Genomic DNA, 18026 nt, shown 5'->3' with positions numbered 1-18026 from the left:
AAACGAATCGAATATCAAAGCAAGTTCAAAGTATTCGAGTATATTTTCGGCAAATTTTCGAATAATAGTCACTTTTCGTCATCAGCTAGGTGTTTGGTATTCGAGAGAAATCTTCAAACGATTTTCTACGTTTTTTAACGTATTGTAATGACGATAAAGCAGAATCGCCACTTTGATTGTTTGTTACCTTCTGTGCGAGCGTGCGCGCATGTGGTTGCATGCGAAAAAGTGAAAATTATGTGAAGCCGTAATTGGTACGATACTAAAAAATAGTTTATACTTTTCCCCGCTCTTTGGCATGATAGTTAAAAGTATGGACTTTTATAAGGATTATTTTCTGTTGCGTAAAACTATTTAAATCCATGACTGATCAGATTTTAAACCGGTATATTAATTTTGTTCAACGTAACTAAATACCACGGCAATTTGTGGACATAAAATGTGTAGTAAACTGCACGATTATATTTAATTTTTATTCGTATTTTCATACTTACAGAAAAGTAAAAACCTTGTAAAGACACGAAATTCGAATATACAAGATGTCAGATATTTTTCAATGGCAACCATGGATCACAAAGGGGTCTAGAAAGCGCTTTTACGCGAGTATTGCGCCCCATGAAGAACTAATAGTCAGAAACTGAAACAAAATGCACGAGTTTATAATATGAATGTTTATTACATATCATTAGTGGCATTTCATCACAAATATCAAATTACGAAAAATGAAAAACTAGGCGAAATAGTGATGATGAAACATTGTTCTACCACACAATTTCGCAATATTTAGGAAGAAACCATTTCTTGAAGGGATTGTATGATATCATCTAAGTTATATCATATTATTATATAGGGCCACAGATTAAAAAAGCCTTGGTTTATCATTGGCCCATGCACTGCATAGACATCAGAACTATTTTTAGGTAGTACATTAGAAGGTAAAACACGCAGTCTATCGGAATACATTTAAAGGTAAATTTTTAGCTGTGCAGGGGTATAACTTAAGGTACATTAATGTGAAAATTCGAGACATTTTACCGCCTAATATTAATTCCAATAGCACCTATTCAAAACCATGCATCTTGACTTTCAACAAAATGGGACAGTTTTCTTTAAGCACCTTTCTAATTACCAGTGGAATTCAAAAATTACATTTTGTAAAGATAGATACTTCATTGAAATCAGAAAAATGCGTAAACAAAAGTGGAAGCGGCTTGAAAAAACACTGCATTTCTGGTTCATATGACAACACTATTAATAGTAGTGGAATACTTAGAAAAGCTGAAATGCTTCATGAAGGTTTGAAACAGAAAATATCGGAGCATGAGAGAACATTTTGAATTTGATGCGAATATTGAACAAATACTTTTTAAACAAGGATTTATTCGCATTATTTAAATACTTTGGCCACACAGGTATATTGTACACTCCATACACAATAATCTGATGCGACTCTTTAAGAAGTGATGAGTAGTGGACATAATTTGATATAAAATGCTCCATAATGCTGAACACATTTGGATATACTAACTAAATGGAAGGTCATATTAGTTTAATAAAAGTTGGGCAAGGTAAGGGCAAAAGTTGTGTAATATTGGGTGCAAAAATATCATTCAATCTAATCGAACCATTAAAAAGATAGGAAGAACGCAGTTACTACTATTTGAACAAGTATTGTGTAAAACGAGTAAAGCTATAGTATTGACTTTACTGCTAATGCAAAAACAACACTTTGACATGATAAGGGGCAATTTTGCGGCTGTTTTGTGTTTTTGTAAAAAAAGTAATGAAAGTAAACGAGGATCAAAAAATGTTAATTTCTTGGTATTTGATATACAGGGTGTTCATAAGTCCCGTTGCAATTTGAATTTTGTTATGTCAGTTCACAATATACCTTAACCAGATCTCATTCAGTATTTATTCACATTTTTACATTATTTAATGTAACTGTAGAGGTCAACGTACTATATATCGTATCGTAAATTTTCTTTGTAATTAAAAAAAAAGTAAAAATTGTATGAACACCCTGTACATTGATCTGTAAATATCTTTCAAACCCCAATCATTTTTTATTGATTCAACTTGCTTGATCATTGGTATATTATTTTATAAAATTAGAGATTTCATAAAAGTGATAATTTAACGAGATTCAAAAGGTTTGACCATATGTTTGAAACCATTGAGCACCAAGTTAATATTCAACAATATCAAACATATTTTTGAAGAAATTCTAATCCTAAAATTTGCTAAAAATCCAACTTATTAATATAAATTCTAGTGTAATATCAATTGCGTTTCCTAAACAAATGATGGTTCAAATTTAAATTAATAAAATGTTTAAAAACGCATAAAATCCGAAACAAACAATACCATGATAGAACATGATTTTTAATAAAATCGCATGTGAAAAATTTCATTATCTTCGTAAGGAATTAAATTTTTGTGAAAGTATTTCATAATTTACAGAATTAAGTCCATTTTGTTATGTAGCCCCCGGGCAAGCTAAAATTTTTGCTAGAAAAGTTACAGGAAACTGAAAATTTGAGATATAAGTCGAAGATAAGGCTAATAATAACTAGCCATAAAACATCTACAGTATTTTTAAAAATTACTAATCCAGATCTTGTTAGAAAAACAGCTTTTGCTTTGTTTCAATCAAAATCGAAAAATCGTAGAAAATTTAGTCAAAATTACTGCGGTGGTTGACTGAAATCGGTACAAATATATGAAATTTACAAAAAAAGAAGAGAAAATAAAGTGAAAATCTATACCAAACAAAAATAAAACATAATAGGTAATGACAAGTTAAAATTCAAACTTTATACAGATTATACCTGACCAAGCATGGTCAATTCTACAAAGCCGACATATCAAAACCAAGCATAGGTATATTAATGCTTAATTAAGACAGCCCAGCACTGCAAACCATGGCCCAAGCATAACATAACCTTGATCAAGTAAGATCTGATAATAAATGCAATGTAATAGGAAATGGACCATGCCACTATTATCCCACAATGCAATTTTTTGTAAAATTGAATATATAACGAAAGAAAAATAGAATAACACAATGAGACAGAAAAATTGAGAAGAAATGTTTTTTTTTTTCCATTGTGAAATTTCTTTACATCTTTTTTCAGTCACGATGAGGCAGATTGGCGGCAGAGAACCTTTTGTAGAATCAGATGTTATGTTCTATGTTAGAACCACACCAGGAACTTGAAATGCTAATAAAGGATATATACTAATACATATTTCCATTTCATAATCCACCTGACCATATTTCAAGCAAAATTCCAGGCACTCTGAGATTGTAAAAAAGCCAGTATTTCCAGACTAAGCAATTACCATAAATCCATTTGTGAAGTAATAAAATATGTAAAAATGAAACTCGAATGCGGTATTTGAAGTTGCTAAAATGGTGTGAATAAAACCTGACCCAATGCGATGGTTAATGATACGACATTACCCCCATAAAGACACTGAGCATCTGACCTGTCTATCTAAAGAATTAATCACAAACCCTCAAATTGAAACTAATGTTAGCAAAGTAAGTGAAAAGCATTCTTAATAAACCTACAGAAGTGCAACTATGATTGCTTCAGAATTTGTAACATTGAGTAGGTAAAATTCGAAATTTTTAGTAAAAGGTGTTAGTAATAAGCTACTAGGTTTTGAAGGATTTAAACTTGCTTAGTTTTGATTGGACCAAAATTATTTTTCAATTTTTGGAACTAAAAATGTGCCTGCTACTTTTGTCATATTAAAAACTGTGTTATAAAGTACTGTATGCATCAAAATCCGCAGAAAAAAAATAAAAAGGGGTCAGTCCCACCGAAGGTTGCAAGACAATATTTCACAACCATACTTTCCATATGATACATAATTTGAATCACAATAATCAGTTATGAAGCAATTATTGATGCACTAATGTGAGGGTTGACAATTTAAGGATTAGAATATTAATAAATATAAGTACATGCTTACCATTAGCTGCGAAGAATGTTAAATGAAGAGTAGGTGTTAGCGGAGGAGAAGTGGTGCATATTGCGGCATCATCACAAACTCCAATCATAATTCTTAATGTGTGAGTGTTAGGCTTCATCCACACGATGAAGAATGTTTAGTCACCGACACCAAACGATGTTAGGAGATCAATCGCCGCTGTTCTAGCGCGCCAGTGTGCACAAGCAAAGAGAAAGAATACATCAGGTAGAAAAAGTGTTTTTTGTTATGTAAAGATATTGAAAGAATATGTATGTATATATAGAATGTATAAGTGATGGTATGAATAGTGCTTTTGGTTAAGTAATACGGCACAACGTAATAACAATAAGTGACTGTTAAGCTGCTTTACAACATTCAATAAGATTCAAAAACATTTTAAAATTTGTATATAACGCAGAGTTTAATAAATTAATCAAAGGTATTTGATTTTTTTTTTCAAATTTCATAAACCAAGGTAAACTATATTAAATTGAGATTTCAAAATCAATTTATAAAACATCAAAATTGGTATTATTGTTATTAACAGTCACACGTTGATGATAACATTATTTTCAGTTTGTTTTATGAAAAATGATACAATCATGTGCGTAGAATGATTCGTGCAACATTGAGTAAATTTTTGTTTAATGTTATGCCGTAAATTTTACCATTGAAGGCACTGAATTGTGAATTTTTTATAGCTTGTTTTGCTACCACAACAACGAAAAAAATGATGTAATAATAGGAATAATAAGTAGAATAATGGTGAAACTATATGAAAAGGCACTTATCAGTGATTTCTTTTAAAAAAATATTTCAAAACAAATCAGCGGTTTGTTAATGATACAGAAATTTTTATCCACCATTTTTTAAATATTAGGTAAGCTTATTAGGAGGTCAAAAACGAGCAAAAAAGGCCCCCAGCCAGAGAATATTTTGGGCCATTTGGCCCTAAAAATATGTTATTGACTGATGACGCAAGCCAGTAACAAGCTTTATGACAAATTATTTTATTTATAACATTTTCTGGCTGGGAATCTACAAGTGGCAAGAATAATTTGTGTTCATTATTGAGTTTTTTTAAATTTATATCAAAAGAAAATTTTGTTCAATTTTTTTTATCCAAACTATAAATTTATGTAGAATTCGACCAAAAAAACATTTGAAGATAAAAAATTTAAATTTCAAAGTCTCGAAAACATGACTGTAAATGTTTTTCTAAAAAATGAATTAATGTAGCGAGGGCAAGTTACTTCGGCTACGAAACATGCAATCATTGGAAAATAAAAAATCTACTATGTCTGTAAAATTATCACATTTCAAAACTACTGTAATTAAAATTAATACAATTTAAGTAAAAGGAACATTATTAATTAATATTAATATTTCATCCAGTTTTAAATTTTTTTTTTAAATGTTAGTTAATCTTTGGTCAGACGACACAGTCCAAAAAGCAACGTTTTAGGACAACGTTAGTTAGTGGCAGCTTTTATGTTGTAAATGAAATTTAACAACCCATATTTTAATTTGATTAGAAAATCGCATTTTTTATATAAATATAATTTTATCATGATTTTTAGAGTCAATTTTTGTGAAAGTGGGAAGCCATGAGAAGTGATTTTGACAGGCAGCAATAAGAATAAGATAGAAGACACGCACACAGGCACAGATAGAGAAAAAAACAAAAAAGAGACGATTAGTATGTACAAAGATATATCTATTTTAATATTAACATAAAATACAGTAGCATTTAATAAATACATTCGATGCAGTGTTATTTAATGATATTTATATACATCGAAAAATTACAAAATTAGTTCAGCTCAATTTGATTTTATTATGATGTAATAAGTCATTGTTTCATCACAATTGGAAATATTCTCCATGTCATCAAAAAACACTGCATGTAATGACAATCTTACTATTATTATTTATACTTATAAATTAATAATTATTTTAGCATAGTTAAGTAGTGCTTACTACGAGCGAACAAGTGTGATCCATAATTATTCAAGCAAGATACAATGATAAAAGTTGTTAAGCAGTTGAATTTTTTTTATGTTTACAAAGAATTTTAACCCTTTAACACACCAAAGCAATATTTTAATTGTTTTATAATGAATGCAAAAAATATGATCCTTACATCGGAAGTAAAATACAATCTAATACCGTACTTCTATTCCGAAAATTGTGATTGAAAAAAAAAATTTAAATAATTTGGAAAATCAGTGCTCATTGGCACATAATTCTGAATAACTGTTTATTTGGATCAAAAAAGCAAAATTCTGCAACCGGAACAAAGTTAGAAATTATGTAAAAAGTATTTAGATTTTACTTTTCAATTTTCAATACATAAACAAGTCAATTATAGCCAAATTATATTATTTGGAGAAAATATACAAAATTGAAAAGATTATTTTCTTCGTAGTTTTGTTTAAAATTATTTTTAGATTTTTCAAATGCAAGAAAATATTCGAAACAATTAGTGAGAAAATATTCTACATTATGCTTTTCAACATGCATTGGCTAATACCAATAAATTATCACATTATCAGTATTTATTAAAGGCGAATGAATTTCAAAAAAGAAATTGCTTTCAGAGAGGCATATTGTGATAAAAATATCACATCTATTTCTCTTTATTCATAATTTTTAGTTGTGAATTTTTTTATATAATTTAGTATTTCAAAGATTTTTAAAACTTAAATTTCAAATTTCTGACAGATGTAGAAATTACCAAAAAATGGTATAATTCAGAACAATATTTTATTAGGAAAGAGTCAATTTTTGATTTGTCAAGTATGGTCCAATCATTGATCGTGCTTCAAGGACATAATTATTTGAGTGCCATGTTAGGCAGTCACAGTAAATGCATATTTCATTTGAATATGTTGCCATTGGTTTAAAAAGCAAAAATATTTTTTTAATATTTTTTCATGCTCAAATTTGTATGAAAACACCATATTAGCTACAAGACAAGCAATGAAAAATAAACACAAGTGCAAGTAGTGAGAGGGTGATATTAATATTATGTCATTGATGATGTCATAAAGGTTTGGACATCTTTCTCTTTCTTTCTAGCTAACTCTATCACAAATAAGAGAGAAGCACATTTGAGTTTGATACATATATAAATTCATTGTATTTCAAAGTTGCTGTTTCTTGGAAAAAATGAAGCACCATAATTAACAAAAATAATAAAGATAATATGAATTTTAAAGGTATTCATCTATTCTCTTAATAATCGAACATCAATTCTATAAAATCCCTGAAAGAAGGGACATAACTTCAAAGTAGAGACAAAAATCTCAATATTTCAAATTATTTGAATCTAATTTTACTATGAATATCGTAAAGAAGTCTGGTGAAAGGAGCATGATCCCGAAAGCAGAGACCATACGTGTAATCTTCTGTTTGGAATCAAAGTTTAGTGTTACAACAGGTACAAGAAAAAACTCAAAGTATGGTTTATCACAATAACCTTTACTTCTAATTAAATTATTGAATATGATATTATTTTTACATCTTCCCTGATTTTCAGAAAAAGGCTTGTTCATGTTAGAACATAAGGTGCAATATTTGGAAACACAAAAACATAGCATACATACATGGTGGAATGTTTGAAAAATTGGAAGACAGAAAAATAGTGAAATAACTTTATTGGAGATTGAGAATAAAATTTGCGAAAGAACCAATACTGGTTAATAGGACTGATTCAATATTGAGATTAGAATCAGATATACAAAATATTTTTTTTTAAAATTAATCCTGGTCATCATTCGAAACGGCTTTTGACGAAAACGGGTTAAAAACTGCTTAAAGTCCAATTTAATCTTGGGAACATTTTTTGATGCGACAAAAATTACCACTACTAAACTGTGAAAGCACAATATTTCATAAAATATCCTATCGTCAGCCAAATTGTACAGGACGAGGGGGTTCACAAAATTTAGTATATTACAAGATATTTGTTTGACAAATATTTCAAGTATAGTTTTAATATCGAAAAATAATTTGTATAAGTGACTAATTCAAAGCACAAAGACATGTCATTTATATAAAATTATTTATAAAGGAAGTAGAATGAATAATATTCTACACAAAATCATACATTATACCAGTGTTGCGCAATAACCTACTGTAAGTTCAAATTTTTGAAGGATTGTTCAAAAGTCTTCTCTAAAATCAAGAGATGCACAAAAGATTACAGCTGTACCATGGGGTATATGCAAATTGTTGATTCATCATGTAACAATCAACGTCCCTACATTTATAATAAATCATGGTGTACCCCTATATTTCTAAAAGTTTCAGTAACTTTTGGTATTTCAGTGATAAACCCTAACTTAGCTCAGGTATGAGTCTATAACTCACTTCCAAGCGAGTGTGATTTTGAGAAATATTCGCTCGTTGAATATAATTATCATATTTTATAGCTAATAAGTCGATTTTCTGAACCCAATTTTTTGGCCTGATTTCTGGGGTCTGTTTATTGGCGACTTGGCTTATTTTTTTTTCTGTTGTCCGTTTAATATCATGGTTTTTCCGCATGAAATATCAATTCAGAATACATGAAACTTTGAATTGCTCGAAGGCAACTAAACCATTGGCAAAACACAATAATGGAACAATTCCATCAAAATCATTATCAAAATATCAAAAAAGGTAATTCCAAAAATTTGATGACATATAAAATACTGCAAGAGCACAAAGGTAGCTGCTGTTGATCAAAGAATAATTATGATTGTATAATGCAAACAATTATTAATTATAAAAAGTAACAAAAATAGCAGTAAATTTTTGGCAAATATTAGGGACAAAAAAGCGAATAAGGCATCGGAACTTGGATCGGCATCAGATAAAATAAGAGAATAGAGGCATATGCTAATGGGACGTGTCAAAATTTTATAAAATACTGAAAAAAAAAATAAAAATGTCAATTAATTAGACATTACCACACATATAAGACAAATTCAATTGTTAAAGATATTTTTGCAGAATTTTCATCTTCCAAAAATGTTCAAAAAATAATTACAATACATGTGGGCCATAGGTGTAATATTCTGTTCAAGAACACTTCATATATGGTTCTTGTTTGGGTAAAAAGGTAAATCACAAAGGATGGTACTAAAGTATAAAAATAAAAATATACAAAATATAAAACAAAAAATCTTGCTTGCTGACTTTCATAGGTACCTGTTATTAAAAATGGTTAATTTGCCTAATTAATTAATAAACTTAAAACTTAATGAGCGATAAGATTGTTATTACCTGGTGACCTCTGGTAGGGGTGCACCCGGGTATCGGTTCGTTGCCGTACTATTTTAGTGCCAGGTGTCGCCGCACCTGAAATGAAGTCAGAAAGTTGTTAGTTTGCAAGAAATAATATAATTAAAGCTTTCTATAACCGATAGTTGATTAATAAGAAAAGAAAAAGATTTAAATGGTATAGCTAGAGAAATCAACATATGTAGCTATTTCAAAATTCCATCCAAATAATTCTGTATAAGGAGTCCAACAATGTGACAATATACAGATAATTAATTTTAAAATGCCCTGTAATTAAGCAATTGAGGGTTCAATTTTCATAGTACACTGTCAGGAGATCTTCAGGGCTCCCCAAAACAGAACCCACGTCACTTGGAACATATTTTAGAGAGAACATAACTTTGTGCAAAGTTACTTGAAACTTTTGGGTAATATCATACACAAACAGAAGTTTTGGTATGAAATAAATTTTCTTCATTTTTATAGAAGTAATTAAAAAATTTAAGGAGTAAAGTTTTTTTGGGTTACACTATAAAACAAAAAATGCTTCTTGTATGACAACCAAATACTGTACACTTGCATTTGCACCTTTTTTAAATGTAGTAAACTACATTAACTTTACATGAAGCAATAGAACCACAATTGAATTTGGAAGTGGATACTACAGAAGCTGTCAGATACAAATTAGCAGTGTTTTTTGAAAAAAGTTTTGATGCAGAGAACTATAGTTGCATCGTCAACTTGCCGAATATAATACATTGATAGTTAAAGTTACCTTCGTCAAAATTTATCGTATTCGTACACTGAAATTTCGAAACATTGTGTGTAATACGGTGGGATATTGCATTGCAACTTGTCGAAGGAATCTATTAAATTTTCTATACAGAATAATTTGTCTTCCGAAAACAATTGTGAGTGGGATATTTAGCAATCAGATTGTCATTATTCAATTCAAGAAATGAGAGAGTTAATTGCGTTCGCTACTTATGCTAGTTTATTAATTACTTATGAAGATATAATATTTGAAGTTACTACATTATTTAGGAAGAATTTCAAGATAACCTGAGGAATCATAGTTACCGCCTATTATGAGATTTATCTCAAATTATCCTCGATCATGCATGACTAGGTATAAATCAAGCCTAAATTAGGTCTGCAACCATGCATGATCAAGTGATAAAATAGCGTAAATTTTATAAGGATTTAGGTGATATAACTCATCCTATGAAATGAAACACTGAAAGGGAGAGAGGGAGCTTTTTGTTATGAAGACTTTGCATAGAAATCATGATATTAAATGGATGGATTTTTAAAGCAGTAACCTTTATATAGGGCATGGATGTATCATGTGTATATAACTTTATTTTGGATGTATATGGAAATACTTTAATCGCAAAATTAATGTGCATAATATGATGATTTCTGATTTCGTTCTGACATACAGTATTTTTGTAATAAGAGATGACGAAAACATTTAATTCTATAAAATGTATGATTTACCCTCTGGGAAAATTTTCGCCAAGTTTTTATAATTTTGCAAAATTTGTTTTCAAGCTTCAATATTTGGTCGAAAAATTGAGAAAAAATGCACAATATGACAAAATAATATGGCAATATAAAAATGTCAAATGTTATAATTTTTGGCAGTAACAGCTAGTAAAAGCATGGCTCGAAAATCGTTTCATATGAATATAATAAAATAAAAATATAACTGAGTATACTGGGATAAAATATAGGCTATATGATGGTGACAATAATAGTAATATGAACAAGAAAAAAGTTGCGCGAGGCAATATAGAGGTACTGGTTTCATTGCTGACAAGCCAACGCAGAATTTTACAGATGGATTGCTTTACCTAAAAGAAAATAGGTTTTGTAAAAAAGACATTCAAAACTAGATGTGTGAATTTTGGGTTTTATTATGAAATATTTTGTTGCTCTGGATGATTGGGTGGGTGATCATGGGTGATTTCTGACTATGGGGAGTATGACTATGGGGGCCCACCACTTCGTTCCGTGATCAGTGCTTCTTAAGTGAGTGCACATGACCTGGCTTTGATTAAAAAATGATCAAATATGTTGAATTTAACGTTGATAGAGAATCACTATTGTTTGTATCTGATATTCGTCGATGTCAATGTCTGTCGATGAATAGCATCTAAGGTTTTGGCCACCAATTATCATACATATTCATCTTATTCAAAAATTTTGAATCATTTGGATTGCTTATTCAATATTTTATACAGTAACCAGTTGAAGTCTCTTTTCCTATACACACACACACCTAACAATTTGGGTCTTCTCAACAAGCATAAAAGTCAAGTCATACCTAGTAGAGCTGGATCTGAGAAGGAATACTCCAGAAGTGATGCACCTTGTGTTGCTACAAGTCCTGTGTAAGGATATTCAAATGGTGTGTAGTATAGTGCTCCATCTGGTGGTGAGATTAGAGGAGGGGGTGGTGGTGCAGCAGTTGCATTTGATATCACAGTCTAAAAAGAAGAGAATTTGTGCTTCATGTGGGAAAAATCTGATTTTTAGCTTCCAGTGGTAAAAACAAATCGAATTTTCTTCAAAGTTGGGGCCAGGAGTACCCACTTGGGGTTGAATACCATACCCCCGGCCTCATCCAAAGTAGAATGAATTGGGTAAGTAATATTGAATCGAGAACCAGTCCTTCCAAATAAGAGTACATGTTCTTTTTTCATGTCGTGAGATGTCAGTGCTGATTGTACAGAACCTTGCCCAGAGCATGAGAGATGAATAAGCATCGAATACAAAAAAATTAATGTGCAAAAAATAACTTCCATGTAATTAGTAACATAAATGTATTATTGAATCCATTTCTTAAGAAATAGCATGGAGAAAATATGAATTATCTGATTTTAAAACAAAAAAGGATACGTTACTATCACCAACAATTTAATTCCAAACCCCATCATACCTGTCCATTGGGCAGCCTTGTGATGATTGGAGTGGACAAGACACCTGCAGGTGGTTGACCGGGTGGTGGAGATCTCATGCCAGGGATGGACAATACTTGTGGTGCAGTTATCAGTCTTGGTTGTGCTAGAAAACATGAGTAAAATAGACATGAAATACAATGTATTTGCCATTACATGATTAAATGAATTTTTTTGTGAATATAGGTAATAATAGCATTTCAAATACTAATTCAAGGTCGATTCATAATGGCATAACTATTACTGGTACTTTTTATAAGGATTTTCACATATAAGAACTCTCCTAAGAAGGCTCTGTACTAAACAAAAGAGAAATACTTTTGTTACGCAACCACTTATATCTCTGTATAGATTACTTTTAGCACAAAATAAAATCTTTGAGAGATTTTTTTAAAATTGTTTTTATCCCGCAAGTCTACACCAATGGGTTACATCCTGATGAATCAGCTGATTAACTGACAAATTGGAATAGTTAAATGAGTCTTAATAATTCAATAAGTTAATACATACCTGATTGTCCAGAGAAATCACGATATGTTCCATTGATAATAGCAAGTTCCATCAATTGCTTCTTCTTTAAATCATCTTCCCCTTCCTAAATGAAATAATTAGGTATGTTAAGACAAATTGCTTTTTAAGTACAATACAACATTTTACATGAAAATATAATGCATGTGTACAAAATTTTTAACAGCAACTAAGCAAGGAGGAGTTATGAAAGACAAGATAAGTCCATGCATCTAAAACAAATAACAAGCTAACTATTCCCTCATGCGACAAGGACTAGTAATCATACGAGTGACGTGGTTCGCCATATTAGGTACGCCATCTTATCCCCTTTCCTTTCCACAGGATAAATATGGGAGTCCTATCTTATGCTCTGGGTGATATGATCACAAACTAGATAATCTTATTAAAATAAATTCAAAGAATGTTATTTACAATTAAAAATTGGGGTCACCATCTAATTTCTGACGGCATGAGACTATTAGGCGTCTGGGCATGGCCGTCTTGCAGTCAGCTTGCAGTCAGGTATGCCTATCCTCTAATTTGATGCAATCTGGCATTTTTAACAATTTTTAAATGTGATATTCAGAAATAGGTAATCAAATATTCGAATCGAGTCAAATTTATTCATATTAAAAACTCAAATTCTTGATTTTAGTTAGGTATTTAAATTTGAAATAGGCTGATCAATCGGCTGATTTTGATCAATCGGAGTCTGCCTCATTTTATTTTTGATAACTGTAGAAAATAGAGAGCCAATCAAATCCTTGCTTATGTCGAATCTACTGCAGTACTAAATTCAAAATCGTTGAAACCAAATTGAATATTCGATATTTCATATTCAAAATTATTTCAGAATATCTTCGGAATAGTAAATTTGTTCGTTCTCAGTCATTCATAGCACGCATTTGTATTGTTGAACTGGCTACCGTAACATGAATCGAGCTGATATCGGGATAATATATTGCATACATGGCGTGACATAAGATTAACTGTCTTATTGGCTTTTCAAAACCGCAAGAATAATCCTATTTAATCAATGAAAAAATGGGTATTTACAAATCTACATTTGCTCAAAAAATGATAACAATAAAATAATTTTTGCATATTTTACGGACCCAAATCCTTTATGGCAAATTAGTCACATATGTATATTTAATCACTTACAGCCGGCACCAGAAGCTTTTTGATTTCTTCGACCGCACGTTTCATCTTGAGGTGAGCTCTATTCTCTGTATCTTCGACCGTGATTAAGACATGCAAATCATCATTCAAATGTTCCCAGTTTGGTTTTCCTCGGTTCATTTCCTCCTGTTATTAAGATAATTGATATTTGAATATAAAAAATACCATCGGAGAATATCAAATGACAAACGAGAGGAGTAATATGTATTTAAAAATAGACGAGACGAGGCTATGCTTGTTTGACTATCATCATGATTTATTTCAATCGGAATATTGAATATTTTCCAAACATTTCAAATACAAGTTTCGTATTTTAAACTAATTCTTTTCGATATCTAATAATAAATTTCGAAATCTCAAGGGAGAGACTATAAATTGTATATTGCATTTTTTATGAGGAAAATATCATCGTGAAGACGTGAATACAATTGATTCATTTCAATGTTATAACAATTAAATAACCATTATGTATGAAAGCATATTCTAATTCTATGTATATCTGTATTATGCTAAATAAAACATAAACGATGTAAAAGGCTATTAAAAGCTCAATGAATAATCATCACAATCCTATAAAATTGTTTTGAATTATGCCTATAGCACGAGGCATTTTAATTTTCAACCAATGATTGAGCCATCAAATATTTGCGCTATTGTGTTAGTACTGATGTCTAAAGACTTTAGATTAAGCAACGCTTAGAACAAAAAACAGACTAAGGTTTTGCATAAGGTTAAAGAATGCCTGACCTGACCTAAGGCTATTGTGAAAACGCCTGTTATCTGACTTAATGACAGATTTTCACAACACTCCCAAAAATTTTATTTTTTTATTAAATTATATTTGGCCAAAGTTGTGTTGAGAATAAATTAAGTATCTATGTACAGTGGGCCTGTGATGATTTATGCCAGACAAAATTGCATTTTTTCTAAGAAATGACTCTTGCCCAATAAAACTTTTCTTAGAATATATTGATGTTTTCTTTGTAAAATTTTTGCAAACCAGATATCAATTACCACTTCGGTCAAGACAATATGTAATCAGACAAGCAAACAGGCCTGGAGGTAAAACATTCAAGAAGTAAATCTGTTTTCAGATGCTACAGGATGGATATATGAAAATATCATAAAAAACTAAAATCAATATTTGACAATATATTCTTCTGTTAATTCAAGAAATGTTTACTGTTACTAATTTTGCATAAATTGAAGTTTATTGCACTTAAATTTAAAATTTTGAAATAAAGAAGTCTAGAAAAATTTAAGAATGGAAAACCATTGGAAATATTTCATCTCATAATACTATTGCATCTCATAATACTATTACAAAATCGTTACCCACCATAATTGAATCTTACGTTTACCAACTAGGCCAGGCCCACAGTGCCATATAAAATTATTCAGAATTCCTGATGTTGTACATTAATATTTAGATCTATATAAACAAGAAATAACTGCTATCCCCAATCAGAATTTCATTCTCAATAATTCCTAATGTGATTTTCAATATCTGAGACACAAAAATTTTAATCGTATTTGAAAAAATTCTAAAAAACATCTTTTTAAATCATATAAATCTAATAATAGATAATACAACATCAAAAGTAATTACAACTGCAATATAATCTCATTCATTATCCTCAGAAATGACAAAACAATAACATGTTTTTCATCATTACAATCATTTCATATTACCATGCTATTTCATCATAGAAGTTATCCTGAATTTTAACATCAATATAATTATGATTACCATCAATCATAAACAACGTAAAACCACCAAAGTTAATCATGATAGAGTGGAAAATTTTAATAAGAATTATCTATACAAGATCGAAATGTCACCAGGGAAACATGCCTGTCTGAAACTATTATTTGCTAACCAAGAATCAAACACGGACCATATGGTCTTGTGCTTTCATCTAACAGCGATCCAAGCTTGATTATATAATAATAAGATCTGGTAAAAAAAACATTTTGTATGTCTATATTACTGATATCTACTTGTACTAAAATTGTATATGCAGTTTGCACATGTGTACCTTCATTGCATGTGTATTCCTATGTGATACTTGTGCATATGGTGCAGTGGGATTAATTTTATGCTATTTATATTTATGTGTTTTCTAATTATATGCATACGCATTATGTGCATGCGAATTTTCATTACATGTGTATTCGTATGTGACTTTTTATTTTTGGTAACTACTTGTTTATATGGCGTAGTGAAAATAGATCATTATGTGTAATGTTATGTGACCCTATATTTGATTAATTTGATGTGGGCAGTCTTTCTGTACTTCTTTATCATAATATATATGTGTATACATAGTGCACATGTGGATTTTTATGTGACCCTGAATTTTTGTTAGTTATTTATTCATGTGGTATAGCGGGATTAAAGAGTCATGCAAGCGATTTTTCTTTAGATTTTATAATGTATGTGTATGCAGAATGCACATGTGTTTTTAAAATGTGATGCATATATTTATGTGGCAACTTCACATTAGAATGAAAACCAACATCTCCATCTGATGGAGTCCATGTATCATAACACATAGAAGACTATATTCAAAGATTTAAAAAAGAAATATCTTTATATGTTATTCCTTGCGATTGCAATATACAATAAATTATTTAGTGAAAGACAGACCTCTGGTACATGGCACACACCAATAAATTCAACTGTGGAAAAGACCATGTTTCCAACTTTATGAATGCTATAATATTAAAAGTATGACATACTAACTACCGTTTCATAGTTATTATTATTCGGTCACCTTTGATAGTCATGGAAGAAGTGTGAACTTAAGTGCAAGCCATGCTTGAGGAAGGATATACTAAATCGGATTTATAAACATTTTCAATCATTAATATTCAGTGTGGTTTGTGTGAAAACCACACAACACGTATCTTCACATATGTTAGCTCAAAACTAAAAATAAACTAAATAAAATGGGAAAAAAAAATTCAAATGTAAATAATTCATTTCAGAGTTTATAGGTTCCAAACTTTTTCTGAAATTCGAGCTCCTCATAAATAAAACAATAAAAAAGAACGAAAAATATAAGAGATTAATATGATAAACTTTTTGGCATCCGCCTGCAAACAGACATAAGAATCAAAAACCTCAATTTTTGTATTAAAAAATCATCCCACGATCAGGCCTGGAATAGAGATAATTTTTGCCTAATAGCATACCCAATAAATATTTCATACATGAAATAAGAAAATAATTGTATTCATTTGCAGCAGCAGCATTGCAAAAAAAAAATACTAACATATCATGCATATTTTATGGGTTACTACTTTTCTGTCAGAGAACTTTTTGAGTTCAAGCATGTTCTCAGTATATTATTTTCTTATATCTCAAAAATAGTGCTTTCTGTATGATGAAATCTCTGGAAATATTATGCATCCGTCATTAATATTTAAACAAATTTTAGAATATATATTACTAAGATGTAAACACCTCAGCCATTCCATCAAGTGTGAAATGATCCTTGATCCAACATAATCAAATTTTGTAATTCTCAGCGGGGACTTAGTAAAATTAGATAAAATCATGGCGTGAGACTCATGTTCATGTTCGCAAAATGTTCCAAATCTCTTATCTTAAAGGAACCATCTATCGATTTCCGAGGGAAGTGACTCCTCATTACAGCATGTGTGGATACTTGCTGTACTTGCACACTATTTATTGTGACTATCCACTACACGATATCATAAAATATTAATTAGTATGCCAATGGGCACTCCATGTTAAGTGCTTTTAATAATCTGGGCTGTATGATGTCGATGTATTCAAGTAAGTCACGGAAAATCACAATAATTAATCAGATAATATTTGATATCCGTGACATTCATACCAAGATATAGTAGAATATTCAATTACCTCCAGTTCATTTTTATCAATTAGTAATCAGATCATTTCGAAATATGTCTGTGTAACCCTAAATAATGTGATTCTAAACTTTCTAATGCAGAGAAGTTATGGTTGTAATAAATCAAATTTTATGGTGGAAAACATAGAGGGCGAATGTTCAAATTTCAAAAATGGTTTTATTAGAAAAGATTACAAAGACCATCATAGTTTGAAGGAATATTAACCAAAATATTTCA

The 18026-nt window shown here is 30.2% G+C and overlaps 1 protein-coding gene across 6 annotated transcripts in view; it reads right to left on the bottom strand.

Moving 5' to 3' along the window:
* Positions 1–656: 656 nt before the first annotated feature.
* LOC120348551 (KH domain-containing RNA-binding protein qki.S-like) overlaps positions 657–18026 on the bottom strand; it is a 35693-nt gene continuing 18323 nt past the window's right edge. For 2 of the 6 annotated variants that reach the window (XM_039418709.2, XM_039418710.2), the window contains exons 4-8: positions 13890–14033; positions 12726–12810; positions 12197–12321; positions 11582–11744; positions 7097–9330 (exon numbers count right to left, since the gene is read on the bottom strand). In XM_039418709.2, the coding sequence (XP_039274643.2) occupies positions 9230–9330; positions 11582–11744; positions 12197–12321; positions 12726–12810; positions 13890–14033 (618 nt within the window). In that variant the 3' untranslated portion in view covers positions 7097–9229. Of the gene's footprint in view, positions 3225–3984; positions 5471–7096; positions 11109–11581; positions 11745–12196; positions 12322–12725; positions 12811–13889; positions 14034–18026 lie in introns of those variants that run through there. The other 4 variants (XR_013479697.1, XR_005570238.2, XR_005570237.2 and 1 more) reach the window with 4 other exon arrangements.

The sequence above is a fragment of the Styela clava genome, chromosome 1 (genome assembly GCF_964204865.1).
Source record: "Styela clava chromosome 1, kaStyClav1.hap1.2, whole genome shotgun sequence".
NCBI lineage: Eukaryota > Metazoa > Chordata > Ascidiacea > Stolidobranchia > Styelidae > Styela > Styela clava.
The sequence above is the reverse complement of the archived record's forward strand: the minus strand, read 5'-3'. Positions and strand labels throughout refer to the sequence as shown.